The 24,988-nt window shown below is 30.8% G+C and overlaps 3 protein-coding genes across 3 annotated transcripts; all 3 read left to right on the forward strand.

The window, feature by feature from the left end:
* The first annotated feature begins 2,310 nt into the window (after nucleotides 1–2,310).
* On the forward strand, nucleotides 2,311–3,427 carry LOC131013951 (putative receptor like protein 25). The gene has a single exon (XM_057941890.1). The coding sequence runs from the start codon at nucleotides 2,311–2,313 to the stop codon at nucleotides 3,220–3,222; it is 912 nt and encodes a 303-aa protein (XP_057797873.1). The 3' UTR covers nucleotides 3,223–3,427.
* Nucleotides 3,428–9,219: 5,792 nt separating this feature from the next.
* Nucleotides 9,220–17,278, forward strand: LOC131006327 (probable leucine-rich repeat receptor-like protein kinase At2g33170). Its single transcript, XM_057933537.1, has 7 exons — nucleotides 9,220–9,645; nucleotides 10,147–10,290; nucleotides 11,271–11,495; nucleotides 13,443–13,586; nucleotides 14,572–14,796; nucleotides 16,410–16,481; nucleotides 16,788–17,278. Exons 1-7 carry the CDS (start codon nucleotides 9,243–9,245, stop codon nucleotides 16,937–16,939), a joined length of 1,365 nt encoding a protein of 454 aa, XP_057789520.1. The 5' UTR covers nucleotides 9,220–9,242; the 3' UTR covers nucleotides 16,940–17,278.
* Nucleotides 17,279–21,506: 4,228 nt separating this feature from the next.
* On the forward strand, nucleotides 21,507–22,566 carry LOC131013961 (receptor-like protein 9DC3). Its single transcript, XM_057941902.1, has one exon. The coding sequence runs from the start codon at nucleotides 21,507–21,509 to the stop codon at nucleotides 22,398–22,400; it is 894 nt and encodes a 297-aa protein (XP_057797885.1). The 3' UTR covers nucleotides 22,401–22,566.
* Nucleotides 22,567–24,988: the final 2,422 nt, after the last annotated feature.

The raw sequence follows: 24,988 nt of genomic DNA on the forward strand, positions 1-24,988 counted from the left end.
TTGAACCGATCGAGTCAAAATTAAGTGGATTCGACAATTACCATTTTTAATATTCACTTAATAATGTATTCAAACTAACAAAAACGAACCATTAAATATAGTGTTCTTTACTTATTATTTTTGTGGTCGTACGTGTTATAATAATCAAATCAATTTATTTTACGACTTGGCAATTATGGAGGTGATATTCCAAAAGAGATTGATTATGTATATCTCGGGAATAAGAAATTCCATAATGCTATGAAAACTTTAGCAAACCTTTGGCCATCTTTCGTTCAATTATAAATCAGTTTAGTGGTAAAAAAAATTGGACGGAACATTACATAAATTATCTGTCGTCCATTTCCTAATTTGTTGGTTTTAGATACATTTGTTGAAAAGATATTTCAAATTATCTATCAAGTAATTCTTGTGAAGGTTTACTGCTAGCTTTCAGGTACAATACCATCCACCATTGAGAATCTATCAAATCTGCAGTGGTTACTACTCTATGACAACCAATTAAATGGTGAGCTTCCATTCCATCTACAACTTGACATCCCTTGCTATCTGCAACTCGGCAGAAACACTTGCAAAACTTGATCAGATCTTTAGCTTATTTATATATGTTTAGTAAGATAAATACTCGAACAATAGTTGGATTTTCTGTTTTCAGCCATACTAGATCTTCTATTTTCTCAATGTTAACAAATAATTTGTTAAAATTATGATGTCATCAAGTGCACTTGGTGTGTCTTCGCATACAGGGAAATATAAAATTTGTAACAAAATATCTTGTGTGCATTGCTAATTGATTTATACTTTAGAGGCATTTAGCAAATAATAAACTTTCAGCATATCATGTTTTCAAGTACAAAACAAAATGTGTTTCTTACTATGCTCCATCTTTAAAGTGATTGAAATGAAGGGTTCTTCAATTTTTAGGTCCAATACCATCCGCCATTGGGAATCTATCAAATTTGGTGTATTTACGTCTCTCTTCCAACAAATTAAATGGTGAGCTTCCATTCTCCATCTGCAAGTTGATATAACTTCTTTACAAGCTTGATCGGATCTTTGGCCATTTTTGTTTGAACTAGTCTTTTTTATATTTTACATTTGGTAAGATAACATATGCTATTTTTCTAATTCCTTTGCCAATGCATGCACAATATGAAATAGAACACGGATGATATTAATAATAAAAGAAAAAAATAGAAAACACTTTTTTTCGAATTGTATGACTTAGCTAATTTGTGTCAAAAGATCTGAGTGATTTACATCTCTTCTTTAAAGTGATTTATATAAAGGGTTCTACAATTTTCAGGTCCAATACCATCCACCATTGGAAATCTATCAAATTTGTGGGATCTAGACCTCTCTTCCAACAAATTAAATGGTGAGCTTCTATTCTCCATGTGCAACATGACATCCCTTCAAATTCTTATTTTCTCAAATAACAGTTTGGAAATCTTTGGACATATTTCATCTAAATGCAAATCACTTTAGTGGCCCCATTCCATCAATATTTATGAGAGGGTGTATTTTTTAGTCAATTTGAGTGTTAATAAATTGCAAGGAAATTTGCCTAATGTGTGTTCATATAAGATATGCGATTTGTCTAATTCCTTTGTCACTCCATGTGCAATATGAAATAGAAAAGGATGACTTATCTAATTTTGAATCTTTGATTTCTCTACTTGCTAGGATGTTCTCATTTAATTAACTCGTGCTTAATTAACTAAATACTTTAACAATAGTTGGATTTGTTGTTTCCAGCCATATTGTAACTCTAATAATTTTAAGGATCAATGTTAGCAAATGCTATATTAAATTAAGATGCCATTGAATATATGAGACATGCATGAAATGTATTTCTTCATTGCCATGCTTTTTTATATATCCAGATTGTCTCTGAAGCAATATTTATGTTAACTTCTCAAACTTCCAGGTCCAATACCATCCACCATTGGGAATCTATCAAATTTGGAGTATTTATTCCTCTCTTCCAACAAATTAAATGGTGAGCTTCCATTCTGCATCTGCAACTTGACATCCCTTCAGTTTCTTCTACTCTCAAATAACAGTTTGGAAGGGACAGTTCCACAATGCTTTCGAAACTTGAGCAAATCATTGCTCATATTTCATTTAAATGCAAATAACTTTAGTGGCCTCATTCCATCAATATTTATCAAAAGGTGTAGTCTTCAGTCCATCAATTTGAATGGTAATAAATTGCAAGGAAGATTACCTAAATCCTTAATCAATTGCAAAAGGCTGAACGGCCTCGATGTTGGAAATAATAGAATACAAGACAAATTTCCATTTTGGATGGAAGCTCTTCCTGAGCTTCGAGTGCTCGTCTTGAAGTCTAACAAGTTTGATGGTAACATGTCGCTGGCTTCACGAAGCGACCTTCCATTTCAAAAGTTGCAAGTTTTAGATATATCTGACAATGAATTTGTGGGGTCTCTCCCTCAAACATATTTCAAGAACTTTAGAGCAATGATGGATGTGAAGGAAAATAAGACAGGTCTAATTACTAGTGATGATGACACTTTTCTAGGGTTTGTGGAGATGACAGTCACCTTGAAAGGTTTGGATCAGTTATTGAAGAGACTGTTGAAAACCTTTACAACCATTGACTTATCCTCCAACAATTTCTCTGGTAGTATTCCAGATTCCATAGGTAATCTTAATTCTTTGAGATACTTGAATTTGTCCCACAATAATCTAATGGGACACATACCTGCATCTCTTGGAAATATAAGTGTGCTTGAATCATTGGACTTATCATGGAACAAATTGGACGGAGGAATTCCAAGTGAATTGACGAGGTTGACATTTCTTGCCAAATTAAACCTTTCAATGAATGATCTCGCGGGACAAATACCACAATCTAATCAGTTTTCCACATTTGAGAATGATTCCTACGTGGGAAACTTGAGATTGTGTGGAGTTCCGTTGACGAGAAAATGCAACGAGGAGAATGGGCAGCGGATGCAGCCAGAAGAAGAAGAAGAAGATGATGAGTATGGATTTATAGATGGATTTGGATGGAAAAGTGTGGTGATGGGATATGGAAGTGGAATCATAGTTGGGATTGGAATTGGTTGTTGCATTATTCGATTTGGAAGGCCAAGATGGTTGGTGGAATTCTTTTTTGGCGTTGGATATACATACAAGAAGAACAAGAAGAAGAAGACAAGGAAGAGAGCTACTCCAATACAGAGGAGAAGTTGATTCAAGACAAGCATATATCATGAGCTTTTCTTTTTTTGATTTTTTGTTCTTTACCGGACTTTAGATTGTTGTTTTTTTATTGCTACTCGTGAGTTTGTGATTTAGAGTTTATAAAATTTCCTGCTGCTACGTGACGCATTGATCTCAGCCTCCCCAGAAGCCATCACACGAAGGAAACGACAGTGGTTTTGCTGATTTTCTTACATTCTTCGTTGTGGGTTTTCTTTCACAATACTTGAATTTTTTTCACAATACTTGAATTCCCTTCGTCTCTTGTCATCAAATAGATTGGATGGGGAAATTCCGAGTGAGTTAACCAAGTTGAAATTTTTTACAAAATTAAATCTTTCTATGTTTGAATTTTTCCTATATCTCATTCTATCATATATTCATGGTCTTCCCAAAAATATTTCGTCCCAATGGGTAATTAAAGCACATTAAAGTTTCTAATTTGTATTATGAAAAATATAAAAAAAAATCTAATTTTTACTCCCCCATCCACCAAAAATAGTCATAGAATATGATAACACAGATTTTAATTAAATAGTTTGTATATTGTGAATGAAGAAGGGGTCCCACTTAAAAAGTAATTTTAATAGTGATAATTAATTGTATTGTGAGTGAAGATTGAGACAAAAATATATTTTCAGATCAAGCTAATTTGCACTAGTTTAATTATTATTTGATATGTAGAATGAGTTCAGGCTATTCAGTTCAGAAATTAGTTTCGGAATTTAAACTTTTTCCTGTGAAAGCCAAAAAAGGAAGAAGATAAGTTCCCGTCCGAGTGAGCTCGAAAATCATGGATTTTGATACAGGTCCACAGCAAAAGATATCGAGCCTGCTGATGAACGTTTTTGAAATAACATAAATTTTTAATATGATGAAACTGAGATCATCGACTTAGTTAATCTTCTATTAATTTTATCACTATAGCCCCTTAATTAAAATAATAATAAAATAATTATGATTATACTATTATGCCCTTATAGCCACCATTTAAATTTTATAATGAATTATAAATTTATAAAATAAACAATCTGAAAGAGGCGTAAAACTGCAAAACTCATGTTCTTCTCCGGCATCTCTGAAACCGCAAAACTCATTAGAAGCAGGCGCTCCGCCTCATCCTTAGCGACTTTATCAACTCCTCCGCCTCTTCCAAGCACTCGTTATTCTGCAAATATTCTATACAAGTTATCAAGGATTGCTTCTGCGACACAAATTTAGGGGGGCAAGCAAAGATTGAGGAGAAGAACTAACAAAACATTTCTCCTCAACTGCTATAAGTTTCTTGAGTAGTTGCATAGATTCGTCAAATGATCCAAATCGCTGAAACCTGACTTAACAACATATTAGACTGCAACAAGCTAAGGCATACCAAAAACAACATACGCGTCATATAACTGAATGAGATGATGATACCCGCTGGTTAAGAACACAAATTTTCAGCTCCATAAGAGGGATTATATGATTAGATGAGAAATCGTGCATGGTATTTCTCAAGTGTCAGATATAAGAAGATTGATCAGTCATGTTAAAGATAATATCCCTAATTCCCCATATGGCTGCAAATATACCTCTGCTATATCATCCTTATTGATAAAGAAACCAAACTAATATCTGAACTGAATAGCCTGAACTCATTCTACGGATCAACTCATCCTTTTAACTAAAAATTAGAGCCTATATAAGAAATCAATCATCTCTTCACTGTTAAAAATTGTGATTTTACTTGCATCTACAAACCCATTTCGAAAAGTTTGACTACTTTATAATATCTTCTAAGCAAAACAAATCACAATTTCCTCAAGAATATCGATACAGTAAATCAAAAAAGAAAAAAAAAATGTAGTAGAAGAAGATGAAGAAGTTCGTGTTGGTCCAAAATTAACTAAATTGACTGTTAATGCTCAAATTACCTTCAATAGAAGACAAAAATTATAACAAACCAATAACAACAGAAAAATTAAAACCAGCGAATCACAAATTATAATCACATTTTCCACTGAAAATGTTGCGGAACTTGAAGCTTAGCTTAGCTGCAGTAATGGAATCGATCACCATGAGACTATCCTTTATCGCCTTCGCCAATTCCTGTGGTGTCTTAGGCCTCGACTGCTTGAAGAACGAGAACGACGTTATGATGATTCATGAAATCACGAAATAGTACTTCGATAATCGAAGAGAAAAACGACATTGTGATGATTCAGTCGTTGGCGATGGCGACGACATCTATAACATCTGACGAGGCTCTGCATGTGAAGAGAGAAAGAGATAGAGAGATCGAGATAGAGATAGAGACAAAGGGGCTATACAAATTTGAGTTGGGCTATATAAATAAATTAAGAAATATTTGGAATGAGGCTATATGAATTTGAGATTGAACATAAATGTTTTTTTAATTTAACTTTTGTGACTTATGATTCATTATAAATTCTAAACGGTGGCTATAAGGGTATAATAGTATAATCATACTTATTTTTATTATTATTTTAATTAAGGGGCTATAGTGATAAAATTCGGAGCTATGTTTAAAATTACCCTTTTCAAAAATAATGGCCAAATATATATATGTCAATGTGAGCCTTATGGGCCGGGCCGACATGGTTTGGTCAGAGATCAGCCCAACTTTTGATTCAGACGCATATAAGGTTAGAATTGATTTATAATTCCTATACAAGGGTATTGTCTTATTGAATGTATATTTAGACATAGGGAATGCTCAAATAAATGCACGAGATTGTGTGTATTGGTTTGGGATTCTGTTGGATTTTTTTGGATTTTAAATATATATTCAGACTGTCTTTCTTTTTCTCTATACATTTAGCATTCTCTATCGATATATTCCCTATATAAATATATATTTTCTTTTTTCTGAGAATTACAAGAGGTATTTATTACATTGATTGAAACATCTACTATCGAATACATTTTTAGAAATGATGCTTTAATGCATTTCATGATTGATATAATTATAGTTCCGAAGGTTCAATATAAGTTATAATGTTAACTTTAATTTAAACTGATAGGGAAATAGAGAGACTTTGTGAGCTCAACAATAATGGAAGTTGAATAGAAAGGAGGGATTTGGAAGGCAGAATTAGGAGAGTGGGGTGTGACGATGGAAAAAATGAATTTGTTTTTTCTAAATAATGAAAAAAATAAAAATAAAGAAGAATTAAAAATGATAAATAAAAAATTGGAAAACAGTTCGTCTAATTTATATCTTCAAAGTTCGTATAGTCTCTCAAGTACTATCAAATATATTTAATAAATTATTCTCGAAATTGTCTCCATAATAAATGAATTTCACGCACATTTAATTTAGGGTTAAGTATCAAATTGCCCCCTATCGATGGCGTCCCCATGGCTTTTAGCCCCCTAAAGTCAGGGGGGAGAGCTGCCCACTACCTTAACGTGGCTTTTTGGCACCAATTTCCCTCTATCGATAGGGGTCTCCCTCGCGTTTAGCCCCCTAAAGTCAGTGGGAGAAATTGGTGCCAAAAAGCCACGTTAAGGTAGTGGGCAACTCTCCCCCCTGACTTTAGGGGGCTAAAAGCCATAGGAACGTCATCGATATGGGCAATATGATACTTAATCCTTTAATTTAGTCTATTGACTCTAGTGCCAGTCGCCTATGAAATATTGAAATGGGCATGTGGAGACCATTAATACAAATTAATATTATTGACTATATCACGCAATCATACACTTTAAAAAGTAATAAAAAAAATATATATATTTCCCTTTCAATCAATTTCAGAGAATTATCTCATTCAAGAAAATAATATAAGGCGCAACTTTTCATAAGGAAAATATACAGTTGTTTTGCCATTATAATGATCAAAACGTCCATTAAATTAAAATTCAAGAGATTTGATGTGTGAAATTTTGAACCCATTTCAATTAAGCTAACATTATCTTCAACTCGAATAATATTGATTCTCCATTCAAACTAGTACGTACATTGAAATTAAACGATATATTTAAATAAATAAATATTGTCATATACAAATTTTTTTTAATGAAAAGAGCGAAAACAAAATATTTTAAATTTTAAAATTTTCATAACCGATTTGTTTTAAATTCCTTTTTGATGATTTTTATATTATATTAAAAAACTTGTAACGAACTTAAATTTAATTAAGATATATATTGAATTTTTATCATGAATCAAATTTGACGATGTTTAGAAAATAATAAAAAACAAATAGAGCAAATTAATAGGAAGATAGAGAGAAAAATATTGAAAATTTGGTGGAGAAGAAAGAGAAAAAGGGAGTAAAAAATGTAGGGAAAATACGTACTCACTTTTTATATATTGTTCTATAATCAAATTATACCTAAATCTAGATTTGATGCACTATGGTATCCAAATATTAAAAATTCATTTCAAGCTTTGAGAATTTCATATGAAACGTAGACGATGGTGACAAATAATGTATTTCTCAAGAAAATAAAGTTAAAATTGATTAGAGAAGCTTCCCTCATATTTCCACAAAAATGTGGAAAATTTGCATTCCAGTTGACTTAGACTTGACTTGTAAATAGACTCTGCTACAATTATTTTAGATTTGAATATAAATGTCAATTGGTAGGCTTTTTGTTTTCTCACACAATTAGCACTCACAATATAATATGGATACATTTTCCCCATTTTCCCTTCTTTCGCTTCTCATATTGTTTGCTTGTCTTAATATTTCTACTGCGCAGAACATAACTCAAATCAAAAGTGATGAATCCATACTTCTTTCAGGGTGTTAGCAAACGGGTTGCAAAGAACAATCCGATCATTAAAAGGATGAGTTGTAGCAAATGGATGTATTATGATACATATTGATTATTTTTTCATGATCAAATTTGATGACATTTAGAAAATAATTACAATATAAAAAGGTAAAAAGAAAAAATATTTAAAATTTTAATGGAAGAAGAGAGGAAAAAAATAGAGGGAGAAAACTCCTCTTTTATATACTATAGATGGGTTCATTGGTGGTTTTAACATCACTAGTACACTGTATTTAATTTCTACATGAATCTTCAATACGCAATTAAATCACCACTCAATTATAATTAATTATAAATTAGTCTTGGACTTTACTTGATAATAATAAAGTTATACACTATTAATCAAATTATAAAATGCTTGAATACAGTCAATTCTATACAACTCAAAATCTTATCACTCACGGATGGATGGATGGGAATAGATAAAAAATATGTGATGCACATTTGGTCTTTTGCTTAAATCCCTTTTTCAAATGGAAACAATTATATATCCTTTTCAATCAATTTCTGAAAATTATAAACCTCCAAAAAATTTAATACAATTGATTAACCAATTATTGTTCTGCGATTATCGCGATACCGAACCATTAAATATTGCAAATTCAATTTCACAATGACTTCCTCTAATGGGTGTGATTCAATTTCACTTACCATTAAATATTGCAAATTTAATTTATCCATGAAAAATGAAAAAAAAATAAAAATATATGTGATACACATTAAGTCTTATGGTTAAGCCAAAGTCTAGTGCCCGTCGTGTAAGTAACAATTATATTTCCCTTTCAAAAAAATACTAATTGAAAGGAATTTTCCATGTAGAAAATGTCATTGTGGGCTCCCCAATAATTTGTTTATAATTAAGAAATTTAATTATCCAACTTTCATTCCATAGGTGTGAGTGATCCTATTACGAATCATAGTTCCCCCAACTCAAAGAAGAGAGAGATATTGCACCACAAATCAAACATCTCAGCTTCAAAAGATCGAGGTGGAATAATATTTTTTTTAAATGAAGTGTAATATTTTCTCAAGAAAAGAAAAAAGAAAACAGACTCTAATATTTTGAAATTTCATGAGTTTTCTTCTTTGCCCCCAAATCACACTCCAATATTGAGAGCATAAAGAAGACTAGGTCAATTAATTTTGGGGCGAGACAAAATAATGACTTGCATTGAATATAAATGGCATTTGTAGGCTTCTTGTTTTCTCACACAATTAGCACTCACAATATGGATACATTTTCCACCCTTCTTTTGCTTCTCATATTGTTTTCTTGTGTTAGCCTTTCTGCTGCACACAACATAACTCAAATCAAAAGTGATGAATATATACTTCTTGCCTTAAAATCCCACATCACTTCAGATCCTGGCAATATTTTGAAAAATAATTGGACCAGTGGAACCTCGTTTTGCACGTGGAGAGGAGTTACTTGTGATTCACGTGGTAGCAAGGTGACTAAATTAGATATCTTTGGTATGGGACTCGAAGGAAGCATTCCACAGGAAATTGGAAATCTTTCTTCACTCGTTTATCTAGATTTGAGTTATAACTCTTTTCATGGAAATGTGCCTACACAAATTTGGAATATCACACTGCTTAAGGTATTAGACCTTAGTTCCAACAATTTGAGAGGTATGTTCTTATCTCTCTACATTCATTTAATTTCATATAGTTGGACAATCTTAATTTACATTTCATAATTGATAAGATGTATGGATATTTTTATTTTCATTATTTATGAAGGTCTTGAGATATCCTAAAATCTTACTTATGTTATTTTTATTTATCTAAGATAATCGTAAACAATAATTATCAACACACCTTTTGTTTACATCCACAACTTCCCCCATTGACGTTCACATTTTATTTCTTCGAGTTTATTTCTCTTCGCCGACCGTCACCAAATTTTCTTTGGATTAAAATATTGGCCAACAATCAATTTAGTTCGTGTATCGCGATGCACGAGAAGGCGTACTAATTATATAATGTTTATCCTCACTTTCATATAATTAGGAAAAGCACATCACTAACTATTTTTCTACTAATACTTATGATTTTGGAGTTCATACTATTTGTAACATATCTTTGTGCCTGATTCAGATCGAGCTTTCATGATTTGACACAATTTTACAGGTGGTATACCGAAAGAGATTGGTAATCTCAATAATCTAGAGATATTAGCCATGAGTGGCAACAATCTTAGTGGACCATTTCCAAGACAAGTTTTGAACATCACAAGTCTCCGTGAACTAGACCTCAACAACGCCTCTTTACATGGTATGTCTGCACTACTCTTTAAGCCAAAACTTTAGTGAAAGAGTATGGTATATCGTAACTAACCATGAGAATTGGAAAAAAAATATGTGATACACATTTAGTCTTATGCTTAAGTCAAAGTCTATTGCCCGTCGTGTAAGAGATGATTATATTTCCCTCTCAATCGATTTTTGAAAATTATCATGTCCAAGAAACATAATTGAAAGTAATTAGCCATATAGAAGATGCATGTCATTGGGCTCCCCAATAATTTGTTTATAGTTAAGAAATTTAATTATTCTTTTTTCATTCCATGAGCCTGAGAGATCCGATTACTTATTGCAAGATATAGCACGAAAAATCGAACTTACCAGCTTCAAAAGAGGTGAAATAATAATAATTTTTTTGGGAATTTATACTGAGAGGTATATATGTTCTTATATCTATACTGAGAATTTAAATAGATTGATACCTTACTATTTCATTTCTACTGATAATCTAGAAATTGGTTGATAATGTCATTCAGTTTAAACGTAGATTTTTGGGAAAATGGTAAAGCTACGGCTCTTGCCTCTAATGATATTTTGCAGTTCCTCAGTAACATGATGTATATATAGCTAAGCAATTTAATTATTCTTTTCTCATTTTACTTTCAACTTTATTAATACTGATTCTTTATTCAGATGTTCAATCTAACAATAAAATCGGGCATACACCTAAATCTAGATTTGATGTATTATATAGTCTCCAAATATAAAAAATTAGTGAGTATTTCGACGGGAAATTATTTTAAATCATAATTTAAATTAAGTTATAGTATTATTTTTCGTATAATGCAATTATCTATGCTGATTTCTGAGATTATATAGTTTGTAAATTTTGGTCACAATTAATACACTTAACAAGCACTTAACAAAATTCTTAAAATAAGTACTAGAGCTATTTAAGTATATATTTTTTTATGTACGGATGGTGTATTTTATACCATAATATTTTATCAGGCCGCCTACCAAAAGACATTTGCTCGCATAACAACCTTCAAAGACTCAAACTACTTGAGCTATCGGAGAACAAATTGGAGGGAGATATACCATTGAGTTTAGGTCAATGTACACAACTTGAGAGTATTTACTTGTCATACAACAACTTTGGTGGATATGTCCCTCGAGAAATTGGGAACATCACACAGCTTAAGGAATTATACCTTCGCTATAACAATTTGAAAGGTATGGTCTTATCTTTATACTAATAATTTAACTGCTAATCTCCAAATCAATTGATGATATATAACGTCATTCAATTTCATGCTTTGTTTTCAAGCTTTGCATTGTTTTACAGTTCAATAAATCTATGCAACCACATTGAGGTCACCCACAATTTAGTTTAATAGGGAAAATTTCAATTTGTTTAATTTATTTTTTTAAATAAAAATAGGATTTAGTTATTTTATTGTATTATCTACATTATAGTTATTTTTTTGTAATTTTATTTTTTATTTATTTTTTAATAAAAATAAAAAGTTATAAAAAATTGTAAAAAAATAACTACAATGTAGATAATACAATAAAATAACTAAATCTTATTTTTATTTTAAAAAATAAGTTAGATAATTTTTTTTCCACAATTTGGCTATTTAGCATGACACTTTACAGTTATATCCATCATATGAAAAAAGATGATTGGAATTTACCATTTTGTCATAATTATTACTCATTTTTCTCGTTTTGGGGTTTGAGAAGAAACGGATTTTGATGTCAAATCTAATAACCATTATAGGTTCAACAAGTTTTGAAAGATCACGTCACGTTAAGTACTCAAAATATCACAAGAGATACTTATATTCAATTAATTTCATATAGTTGGACAACGTTAATTTACATTTCATAATTGATAAGATGTATGAATATTTTTATTTTCATTATTTGAATTTTTTCAGTCCCACCCTTGTAATCGGATATTAGCTCACATAATACTCCCTCCGTCCCACGAATCTTGACACGTTTTCCTTTTTGGATCGTCCCACGAATCTTGACACGTTTTCATTTTGGGTAATAATTATTACCTTCTCTCCCCTACTTTATCACTTTTATTACTCTCTTTCTCCTACTTTATCACTTTTATTACCTTCTATCTCCTACTTTATCACTTTTATATTTTATTAACTACACATTTAAAACACTAATCTACAACTCCTTAATTCCCGTGCCGAATCCAAATGTGTCAAGATTCGTGGGACGGAGGGAGTAGTATTTATCAAGGTCTTGAGACATTAATAACTGCTTTGACTCGGTTTGCAATTTACAGTTTAGAGTTTAACATTGATATGATTGTCAGTACACATGATAATACGAGACAAAATTAATGTTATGGGAAAGTATAAAAAGAAATCTAACATTGTGAAAGATGATGTAGTCAATGCAGATGAGCACTAACAATATCATTGGACTTTTTGGGGACAACTTTTATCCATGTAGGGCGTTTTTATTTTGCATAATTGATAAAATGTATGATTGAGTATTTTTTATCTTTAAAAGTAGGATTGCTCCAATCCCACTCTTTTAATGAGATAAGAATAAAGCAAAACTAGCTTAAATGATAAAAATAATCAAGAACTTTGGGATTTTTCAAAGTTCCAATCCATCGAAGTAAACAAAGGATTAACCTTACTATTTTTTTTATCTATCAAGGTCAATCCTTCAAAATAAACTCCCCCTAAATATCTTCAATTCTCTCAAAGAAGAGTTTGGAAGAAGCAATTCCACAATATGCTTTGAAAACTTTAGCAAATCTGTGACCATCTTTCATTTAAATACAAATTAGTTTAGTGGCTTCATGCAAGGGATGTAGACTTCACGAACCAAAAGTGATGAAATATGAATATATACTTTTTGCCTTAAAATCCCTTATCACAAGATATATTGCTCTTATTTATTATTAATTTTTATTATATATATATCTCTCTCTCTCTCTCTATTCTTGACTCAGTTTGCATCGATCTAAATGGAATTGTTTACAATTTAGCCCATATGATATATTCACTTTCATATAATTAGGAAAAGCACATCACTAACTATTTTTCTACTAATACTTATGATTTTGGAGGTCATACTATTTGTAACATATCTTTATGCCTGATTCAGATCGAGCTTTCATGATTTAACATAATTTCACAGGTGGTATACCGAAAGAGATTGGTAATCTTAATAATCTAGAGATATTAGCCATGAGTGGCAACAATCTTAGTGGACCATTTCCAAGACAAGTTTTGAACATCACAAGTCTCCGTGAACTAGACCTCAACAACGCCTCTTTACATGGTATGTCTGCACTACTCTTTAAGCCAAAACTTTAGTGAAAGAGTATGGTATATCGTAACTAACCATGAGAATTGGAAAAAAATATGTGATACACATTTAGTCTTATGCTTAAGTCAAAGTCTATTGCCCGTCGTGTAAGAGATGATTATATTTCCCTCTCAATCGATTTTTGAAAATTATCATGTCCAAGAAACATAATTGAAAGTAATTAGCCATATAGAAGATGCATGTCATTGGGCTCCCCAATAATTTGTTTATAGTTAAGAAATTTAATTATTCTTTTTTCATTCCATGAGCCTGAGAGATCCGATTACTTATTGCAAGATATAGCACGAAAAATCGAACTTACCAGCTTCAAAAGAGGTGAAATAATAATAATTTTTTTGGGAATTTATACTGAGAGGTATATATGTTCTTATATCTATACTGAGAATTTAAATAGATTGATACCTTACTATTTCATTTCTACTGATAATCTAGAAATTGGTTGATAATGTCATTCAGTTTAAACGTAGATTTTTGGGAAAATGGCAAAGCTACGGCTCTTGCCTCTAATGATATTTTGCAGTTCCTCAGTAACATGATGTATATATAGCTAAGCAATTTAATTATTCTTTTCTCATTTTACTTTCAACTTTATTAATACTGATTCTTTATTCAGATGTTCAATCTAACAATAAAATCGGGCATACACCTAAATCTAGATTTGATGTATTATATAGTCTCCAAATATAAAAAATTAGTGAGTATTTCGACGGGAAATTATTTTAAATCATAATTTAAATTAAGTTATAGTATTATTTTTCGTATAATGCAATTATCTATGCTGATTTATGAGATTATAACATCTGTAGTTTGTAAATTTTGGTCACAATTAATACACATAACAAGAACTTAACAAAATTCTTAAAATTCGTACTAGAGCTATTTAAGTATATATTTTTTATGTACGGGGGGTGTACTTAATACCATAATACTTTATCAGGCCGCCTACCAAAAGACATTTGCTCGCATAACAACCTTCAAAGACTCAAACTACTTAGCCTGTCGAGGAACAAATTGGAGGGAGATATACTATTGAGTTTGGGTCAATGTACACAACTTGAGAGTATTGACTTGTCATCCAACAACTTTGGTGGAAATGTCCCTCGAGAAATTGGGAACATCACACAGCTTAAGGATTTAGACCTTCGCTATAACAATTTGAAAGGTATGGTCTTATCTTTATACTAATAATTTAACTGATAATCTCGAAATCAATTGTTGATATATAATGTCATTCAATTTCATGCTTTGTTTTCAAGCTTTGCATTGTTTTACAGTTATATCCGTCATAAAAGAAAAGATGACTGGAGGCTTTTCCGAGGCTCAAAAAAGTTAATTTACCATTTTGTCATAATTATTATTTATTTTTCTCGTTTTGGGGTTTGAGATATAATATATACTGTCTCTGACCCATAAAAACATGCATAGTTTTCATTTATCGTCCGTCTCATGAAAACATGTATTGTCCATTTTATAGTAATAATTCTCCCACTAAACCTCACAATCAATGTGCACCCTTTCTCCACTCACATTATACTTTACAAGATTTCTTAAAACTCGTGTCATCCCAAATCTAATAACCATTATAGATTCAACAAGTTTTGAAAGATCACGCTGAGTACTCAAAATATCACAAGAGCTCGATGTGCTCCCTTTCTCCACTCACATTATACTTTACAGGATTTATTAAAACTCGTGTCATCCCAAATCTAATAATCATCGATATTGCTCATGATTACTGTGGTGGGCTCTTATTTATTTATTTTTAATTATTAAATGGAATTGTTTACAGATTAGCCCATATGACATTATATATTCACTTTCATATAATTAGAAAAAGCACACCAGTAACTAATTTTCTAATACTAATTATGATTTTAGATTGGTTAGATTAACTATATATGACTCTGCATTGAATAGGTTAGATATAAATTTTTGTACATTAATCTTTTAGCAATAAACCGTATGCTCTGATTAAAACAAAAATGACTTTTTAATTTTATTTTAACAACTGAAAACCAATTTGTAAATATCAGAGGACCCACTTAATTGAACCATTGCCAAGACTGAATTGAACCGAGTCAAAATTATTTGGATTGAACAATTACCATTTAATAATCACCTAATAATGTATTCAAATTAACAAAAATGAACCATTAAATATAGTGTTCTAATACTTATTATTTTTGTGGTCGTGTTATAATAATCAAATCAATTTTTTTATGACTTGGCAATTATGGAGGTGATATTCCAAAAGAGATCGATTATGTATATCTTGGGAACAAGAAATTCCACAATGCAATGAAAACTTTAGCAAATCTTTGGCCATCTTTCGTTCAATTATAAATCAGTCTAGTGTTAAAAAAAATGAGATATATGGAACATTAGCAAATTCTTGTGAAGGTTTGCTACTAACTTTCAGGTACAATATTTTGTTTTCTTAGCTTGCTGGTTTGTTCTCATATAACTAATTTATGCTTACTCTAACAGCAGTTGGATTTTCTGTTTCCAGCCATATTGGATCTTCTATTTTCTCAATGTTAACAAATGATTTGTTAAATTATGATGTCATCAAGTACACTTGGTGTGTCTTCGTGATATAGGGAAATATAAGATTTGTAACAAAATATCTTGTGTGCATTGCTAATTGATTTATACTTTAAAGGCATTTAGCAAATAATAAAGTTTCAGTGTATGTTTTCAAGTACAAAACAAAATGTCTTTCTTACTATACTCCATCTTTAAAGCGATTGAAATGAAGGGTTCTTTAATTTTTAGGTCCAATACCATCCACCATTGGGAATCTATCCAATTTGTCGTATCTATGGCTCTCTTCCAACAAATTAAATGGTGAGCTTCCATTCTCCATCTGCAACATGATATAACTTCTTTACAAACTTGATCGGATCTTTGGCCATTTTTGTTTAAACTAGTCTTTTTAATATTTTACATTTGTTAAGATAAGATTTGTCTAATTCCTTTGCCCATGCATGCACAATATGAAATAGAACACGAATGATATTTAAAAAAAAAAGAAAAAAATTAGAAAATACTTTTTTTCGAATTGTATGACTTAGCTAATTTGTGTCAAAAGATCTGAGTGCTTTACATCTCTATCTTTAAAGTGATTTATATGAAGGGTTATCCAATTTTTAGGTCCAATACCATCCACCATTGGAAATCTATCAAATTTGTGGGATCTAGACCTCTCTTCCAACAAATTAAATGGTGAGCTTCCATTCTCCATGTGCAACATGACATCCCTTCAAATTCTTATTTTCTCAAATCTTTGGACATATTTCATCTAAATGCAAATCACTTTAGTGGCCCCATTCCATCAATATTTATGAGAGGGTGTATTTTTGAGTCTAACAATTTGAGTGTTCATAAATCGCAAGGAAATTTGTCTATACGTGTGTTCATATAAGATATGCGATTTGTCTAATTCCTTTGTCACTCCATGTGCAATATGAAATAGATTTATATATAAAAAAAAGTTGAGTAATATATTTTCTCGATAAAAGAAAAAGGAAAACATAGTCTAATACTTTGAAAAATAATTGGAGCAATGTAATCTCTTTTTCACATGGATAATAGAGTGACTTATTTAGAACTCTAGCTGGGGTATGACTTGTGGGACTCGAAGGCAGCAGCATCCCACTAGAGATTGGAAATTTGTCTTCACTTGTTTATCTTGATATAAATGGAAACTCTTTTCATGGTACTATTTCCTCTATCTATTTTTTAATTTGTTGTTAATAGAATATATTTATTTATATGGTAATCCTATCAGGTTGTGTGATATCCCGACTTTTCTATAAGAAATATAGAAGATCTTTACTTAGTTTATTATTGATACACGTCCATTTTTAATAAATTATATCATTCCAAAGAAATTTACAACTTTGACGTTCATGATTTTTTTTTTAGAAATTAGTTGATAATGTCATTCAATTTCATGCTTTCACTACCTTGTAATGCCATTTTTTTAAATTATGCTTTATTGACATGATTGGAATAATAATTTAGTTTTTGAAATAATTCAAAAATATGGAAAAGAATTTTGGGTTGTCTAAATTTTTTATAAAAACTATTTTTGATTGAATGATATTTTTATCTAAGAATCAATAGAATACATGTTTTTATTAAAGAAGACCCTTTCATAAAAAACTTAAGAAAGTGGGCATTTTTATCTATTAACACTTACTTTTATCCATCTAAACTAATCCTCAAAAATAAGTTTTTATAATATTTTTGATGAATTAATAGTTATTTGAGTAGAAGTCAAAATTTGTGGCTCAATGATTTGACTTCCACGCGGCATTGTCACATAAGTCAAATAATAACTTGCAAATTGAGTTGTCTTGTAAATTAATACTTTATCCGTTCCATAAAAGTGTGCATCATTTTTTGTAGCACGAGTTTTAATAGAGTTGAAAAAATGATTGACTTTATTAAAAAATAAAAGTAAGAAATAAAAAATTAGTGGTGTAGTAGCGTCCAAAAATGATAATGCACACTCTTATGGGCCGGAGTAAGTAGTCTCCAAAAATTCTAGGCTCACAAGAACAGTTTTAGATTTGAATATAAAAGGCATTTGTAGGCTTCTAGTCTCCAAAATTCTAGGCATATTTTAAATCAACTATTACTCTTTTTTTTATTAAAAAAAAGATTAATAACGATTTTTCATTTTCCCAATAGTGATTCGAATCCCTAATCTATTAATTGGAAGTGGAGAACTTTACCAATTGAATCACGCTTCGTTATGAAATTAACTATATATAACTATGCATGACTATATATGACTTTGAATTGATTAGATATAAATTCTTGCACATTAATCTTTTTGCAATAAACCGTATGCTTTGATTAAAAAAAATGACATTTTAATTTTATTTTAACAATTTAATACCAATTTGTAAATATCAGGGAGCCCACAAAACTTAATTGATATTGCTCAATTCATAACTATATGTAACTTTGCATGACTATATATGACTTTGAATTGAATAGATATAAATTCTTGCACATTAATCTTTTTGCAATAAACCGTATGCATGCTTTGATTAAAAAAAATGACATTTTAATTTTATTTTAACAACTTAATACCAATTTGTAAATATCAGAGGGCCCACAAAACTTAATTGATATTGCTCATGATTACCGACTCTAAACCGAATTATTGACCACTACTTAGCCCATATCACAAGATATATTGCTCATGATTACTATTATTATTATTATTATTATTATTATTATTATTATTATTATTATTATTATTATTATTATTATTATTATTATTATTATTATTATTATTATTATTATTATTTCTCTCTCTTTTTCTATACTTGACTCGGTTTACATCGATCTAATTAAATGGAATTGTTTACAAATTAGCCCATATGACAATATATATTCACTTTCATATAATTAGAAAAAGCACGCCACTAACTAATTTTCTAATAGTAATTATGATTTTAGATTGGTAGATTAACTATATATGACTCTGCATTGAATAGGTTAGATATAAATTTTTGTACATTAATCTTTTAGCAATAAACTGTATGCTTTGATAAAAAAATGACTTTTTAATTTTATTTTAACAACTGAAAACCAATTTGTAAATATCAGAGGCCCCACTTAATTGAACCATTGCCAAGACTAAATTGAACCGAGTCAAAATTATTTGGATTGAACAATTACCATTTAATATACACCTAATAATGTATTCAAATTGACAAAAACGAACCATTAAATATAGTGTTCTAATTATACTTATTATTTTTGTGGTCGTGTTATAATAATCAAATCAATTCTTTTATGACTTGGCAATCAAAGAGATTGATTATGTATATCTTGGGAATAAGAAATTCCACAATGCTATGAAAACTTTAGCAAATCTTTGGCCATCTTTCGTTCAATTATAAATCAGTTTAGTGGTAAAAAATGAGATATATGGAACATTACATAAATTATCTATCGTCCATTTCCTAATTTGTTGGTTTTAGATACATTTGTTGAAAAGATATTTCAAATTATCTGCCAAAGTAAATGGTGAGCTTCCACTCTATCTACAACTTGACATCCCTTGCTATCTGCAACTTGGCAGAAACGCTTGCAAAACTTGATCAGATCTTTAGCTTATTTTGTTTTCTTAGCTTGCTGGCTTCTTCTCATATAACTAATTTATGCTTAGTTAGATAAATACTCTAACAACAGTTGGATTTTCTGTTTCCAGCCATATTGGATCTTCTATTTTCTCAATGTTAACAGATGATTTGTTAAATTATGATGTCATCAAGTATACTTGGTGTGCATGTCTTCGTGATACAGGGAAATATAAGATTTGTAACAAAATATCTTGTGTGCATTGCTAATTGATTTATACTTTAGAGGCATTTAGAAAATGATAAAGTTTCAGCGTATGTTTTCAAGTACAAAACAAAATGTCTTTCTTACTATCCTCCATCTTTAAAGCGATTGAAATGAAGGGTTCTTCAATTTTTAGGTCCAATACCATCCACCATTGGGAATCTATCAAATCTGTCGAACCTAGACCTCTCTTCCAACAAATTAAATGGTGAGCTTTCATTCTTTATCTGCAACTTGACATAATAACTTTTTTACAAACTTGATCGGATCTTTGGCCATTTTTGTTTGAACTAGTCTTTTTAAAATTTTCCATTTGGTAAGATAAGATATGCAATTTGTCTAATTCCTTTGGCAATGCATGCACTATATGAAATAAAACACGAATGATATTAATAATAAAAGAAAAACATAGAAAACACTTTTTTTCGAATTGTATGACTTAGTTAATTTGTGTCAAAAGATCTTAGTGCTTTACATCTCTATCTTTTAAGTGAATTATATGAAGGGTTCTCCAATTTTCAGGTCCAATACCATCCACCATTGGAAATCTATCAAATCTGGAGTTCCTATACCTCTCTTCTAACAGATTAAATGGTGAGCTTCCATTGTGCAACATGACATCCCTTCAAATTTTTATTTTCTCAAATAACAGTTTGGAAATCTTTGGACATATTTCATCTAAATGCAAATCACTTTAGTGGCCCCATTCCATCAAATATTTATGAGAGGGTGTATTTTTGAGTCTAACAATTTGAGTGTTAATAAATTGCAAGGAAATTTGCCTATACGATTTGCCTAATTCCTTTGTCACTCCATGTGCAATATGAAATAGAAAATGATGACTTATCTAATTTTGAATCTTTGATTTCTCAACTTGCTAGGTTGTTCTCATTTAATTAGCTCGTGCTTAATTAACTAAATACTTTAACAATAGTTGGATTTGTTGTTTCCAGCCATATTGTAACTCTATTAAGATGCCATTGAATATATGAGACATGCATGGGTGATATAAGAATAGAAGAGCTAATTTAATTTCTATCAAAATACTTCACGTGCATAAAATGTATTTCTTCATTGCCATGTTTCTTTATGTATCCAGATTGTTGACTTCTCAAACTTTCAGGTCCAATACCATCCACCATTGGGAATCTATCAAATTTATTTTTATTACAACTCTCTTCCAACAAATTAAATGGTGAGCTTCCATTCTCCATCTGCAACTTGACATCCCTTAAGCTTCTTCTACTCTCAAATAACAGTTTGGAAGGGACAATTCCACAATGCTTTCGAAACTTGAGCAAATCGTTGCCCATATTTCATTTAAATGCAAATAACTTTAGTGGCCCCATTCCATCAATATTTATCAATGGGTGTAGTCTTCAGTCCATCAATTTGAGTGGTAATAAATTGCAAGGAAGATTACCTAAATCCTTAATCAATTGCAAAAGTCTGAAGGGCCTCGATGTTGGAAACAATAGAATACGAGACAAATTTCCGTTTTGGATGGAAGCTCTTCCTGAGCTTCGAGTGCTCGTCTTGAAGTCTAACAAGTTTGATGGTAGCATGTCGTTGGCTTCACGAAGCAACCTTCCATTTCCTAAGTTGCAAGTTTTAGATATATCAGAGAACGAATTTGTGGGGTCTTTACCACAAAAATATTTCAAGAATTTCAGAGCAACTATGGATGTGAAGGAAAATCAAACGGATGGTGATTTTGACTATTTTCCATATTTCTTGGAGATGACAATCACCTTGAAAGGTTTGGATCAGTTATTGAAGAGATTGTTGGAAGACTTTACAATCATTGACTTATCCTCCAATAAATTCTCTGGTACTATTCCACATTCCATAGGTAATATGAATTCTTTGAGATACTTGAATTTGTCCCACAATAATCTCATGGGACACATACCAGCATCTCTTGGAAATATAAGTGTGCTTGAATCATTGGACTTGTCATCGAACAAATTGGAGGGAGGAATTCCAAGTGAACTGACAAGCTTGACATTTCTTGCGAAATTAAACCTTTCAATGAATGATCTGGTGGGGCAAATACCACAATCTAATCAGTTTTCCACATTTGAGAATGATTCATACGTGGGAAACTTGAGATTGTGTGGAGTTCCGTTGACGAGAAAATGCAACGAGGAGAATGAGCAGCGGAAGCAGCCAGAAGAAGAAGAAGAAGATGATGATTATGGATTTATAGATGGATTTGGATGGAGAAGTGTGGTGATGGGATATGGAAGTGGATTCATAGTTGGAATCGGAATTGGTTACATTATCATTAGAAAAGCAAGGCCAAGATGGTTAGTGGAATTCTTTTTTGGTGTTGGATATAATAAGAAGAAGAAGAAGAGACGCAACACATCAACACCAACACAGAGGAGAAGTTGATACAACATGAAAAATTTAAAAGCTTGTTCGAGTTATTTTGAATCTTTGTATCACACTTTTTCTTCAGTTTGTTGTAAGTGCTTGTGCTTCAATTGTTTCTCTCTTTCTTTTTTATCTTTTTGTATTTATTATTAAATTTGAAGTGGATTAATATAAATAATAATATCCTAAATTGTACTCCCTCCGTCCACTAATTCATGACCTAAGGAGCAAAACACGGGTTTTAAGAAAAAATGTATTTTTATTAGTTGAGTGGAGAAATGGACCCACCATTAATGTATTGTTTATTAGTTGAGTGGAGAAAAAGTGTATTGTTTTGGGACCCACCAATTAAATATAAATAAAAACTTACTAAAAATGGATAGGCCTTGAGTTGGTGGACGTCCCAAAAAGGAAAGAAGGCCTTGAATTAGTGGACGGAGGGAGTAACACTTTTTTCAAGTTGATGATAAAAATTATATATTGACTTTGACTAATTACTCTAATCCAAACCACAAGAAACAATGTAAATATATCTTCAAATAATTTTTTCGGTACGTGAATAGTCAGTAAGATCATTGCAAATGGAGTAGGTTGATGTGGAACTATAACAGTAGATTTTATTTTTTTTTAGATGCAAGTAGAAATTATTTTTTTAATACTACTTAAATTTGAAACTGTTTTTATCCATGAAAAATCAAAAATTTGAAATATAATATAGAATTGTCAAAAATGTTAATCGAGCTAGGTTGGGCCATAGAGCTTCAGGCCCAAAAAGTTTTCAAGCGAAAATTCATGTAGTGATTACTGGGCCGATCGAGCTTGGTTGGTGGGTTTACTTTTCGAGTTAGGTCGACCCTCAATCCCTGCTATCTTTTTGTCATTTTTATCTGTCAACAATAGTGTGGTTTTTTCATGGACATAAAATTTTATACTTTTATCCCATCCACACATAATAATTACAACAAATTCATCTTACACACTATTTATTACTCCCTCTGTCTCCTAAAGCTTGAGCATTTTCTTTTCAGCACAGGTTTTAATGAGTTAGTATTTTATATGTTAAGTGTGGTAGGTGAAAAAGTGAAATACTGAATAAAGAAAAAAACTTGTCATATAAGAAAAGTGGTCAAGTTTCGCGTGACAATCCAAAAAGAAATATTGTTCAAGTTTCGAGGAACGGAAGGAATAATATACTCCCTCCGTCCCGTAATAAGTGGCCACATTTCCTTTTTCGTCTGTCCCACTATAAGTGGCTGCTTTCTAAAAATGGCAAAAGTTTACTTTAATTAAGTCAACAATTACTCACTAATTTGGTCAACAATTGTAGGCCACTTTCTAAAAATGCCAAAATTACTTTAATTAAGTCAACAATTACTCACTAATTTGGTCAACAATTGTAGGCCACACTCTATTAAAACATATAACACTCAATTTTTTAATCTCCGTGCCGAAAAGAATGTGGCCACTTATTATGGGACGGAGGGAGTACAATATATCTCTATTTTATACACATATTTCAAAATATTCTTTAAACACATGTTCTTCCCTCTACACCATACTTATCGTGAACGAATTAAGTAATATTAAAAAAAATTATACACATATTTTTCATGTTAAATTCATGAAGATCTTACTCAATTTTTACGTGTTGAAAATTTTGTTCATTAATGGATTTTGGTGAATGGAGAGATAAGGTGGTTCTTGGAGTGGATGGGAAAACTAATTACTAACATCTAACATGACTTTGCCCGATCAAAAAAAAAAAAAAATAAATAAATAAATAAATAAATTTGCCTAGTTTTTCTGTAAATATGAGCATTAATTGGTCAAAATCGGTAATTAAGCAAGCCGCCGTCGCAGTTCGGTACTTCCCCTTCTTCATCTAAATTAGGTCCACTTATATTTTATCATTTTCTGAAACAAATTAATTTGTTAATTTGCTGTAATTCATTAATTTAATTTGTTCTGTAAGACTTCTTCCGTAGCTTTCAAAGCGATTAGATGAAATTTTTACTGAAATTGATTGGGTTGTATTATGTTGGTTTCATAAAAGAGAAATACCCAAAAAGAGATTAATTAGTGATCAATTTGGGGAGTTCGAAAAGTTTTCATCTTGTCGTGTTAATAATTTCGACATTTTAACATATTTTTTGCTTTCTTCAAACTTTCTGGTCATGAAAGGAGCTTTCTTCAAACATCTTTGACTAAATAACACTATATGAGTCGTTGAAGGAACAAAATATGATTCTTATATGTGATTGAATGTTGGAGGGCTAATTTTTTTTACCACATTCATAGATTTTATTGATTTATTTATTCTCATTAGATCTCAATCTTATAGACATAATATTTACTTTAACTTTAATACCTCACGGAAAATTCGATCATTTACCATGTGATACGAATGAATAAGTTTGTGTAAATTCTTGTTACACGAATTTTGGTTACACGGAAATTTCATGTAAACCGTGTAAATATGTACGAGCATATTAATACAAATTGAGTATTATTTTCATATTTTTATTTACATGAATATGAATAGAATTTTCTTTAAGGACGTGTTTGCTTTGAGGTATAAGGAAGAAATAAGATACATTTATCATTTT

Source organism: Salvia miltiorrhiza, chromosome 1, assembly GCF_028751815.1.
Source record: "Salvia miltiorrhiza cultivar Shanhuang (shh) chromosome 1, IMPLAD_Smil_shh, whole genome shotgun sequence".
Lineage (NCBI taxonomy): Eukaryota > Viridiplantae > Streptophyta > Magnoliopsida > Lamiales > Lamiaceae > Salvia > Salvia miltiorrhiza.

Excerpts from the sequence above, each read along its gene's own strand:
- LOC131006327 (XM_057933537.1), top strand. The coding sequence starts at position 9,243 with ATGGATACATTTTCCACCCTTCTTTTGCTTCTCATATTGTTTTCTTGT. Across the intron at positions 9,646-10,146 it reads TAGTTCCAACAATTTGAGAG|GTGGTATACCGAAAGAGATT; the intron begins GTATGTTCTTAT and ends ACAATTTTACAG. Across the intron at positions 13,587-14,571 it reads CAACAACGCCTCTTTACATG|GCCGCCTACCAAAAGACATT; the intron begins GTATGTCTGCAC and ends ATACTTTATCAG.
- LOC131013961 (XM_057941902.1), top strand. The coding sequence starts at position 21,507 with ATGGAAGCTCTTCCTGAGCTTCGAGTGCTCGTCTTGAAGTCTAACAAG.
- LOC131013951 (XM_057941890.1), top strand. The coding sequence starts at position 2,311 with ATGGAAGCTCTTCCTGAGCTTCGAGTGCTCGTCTTGAAGTCTAACAAG.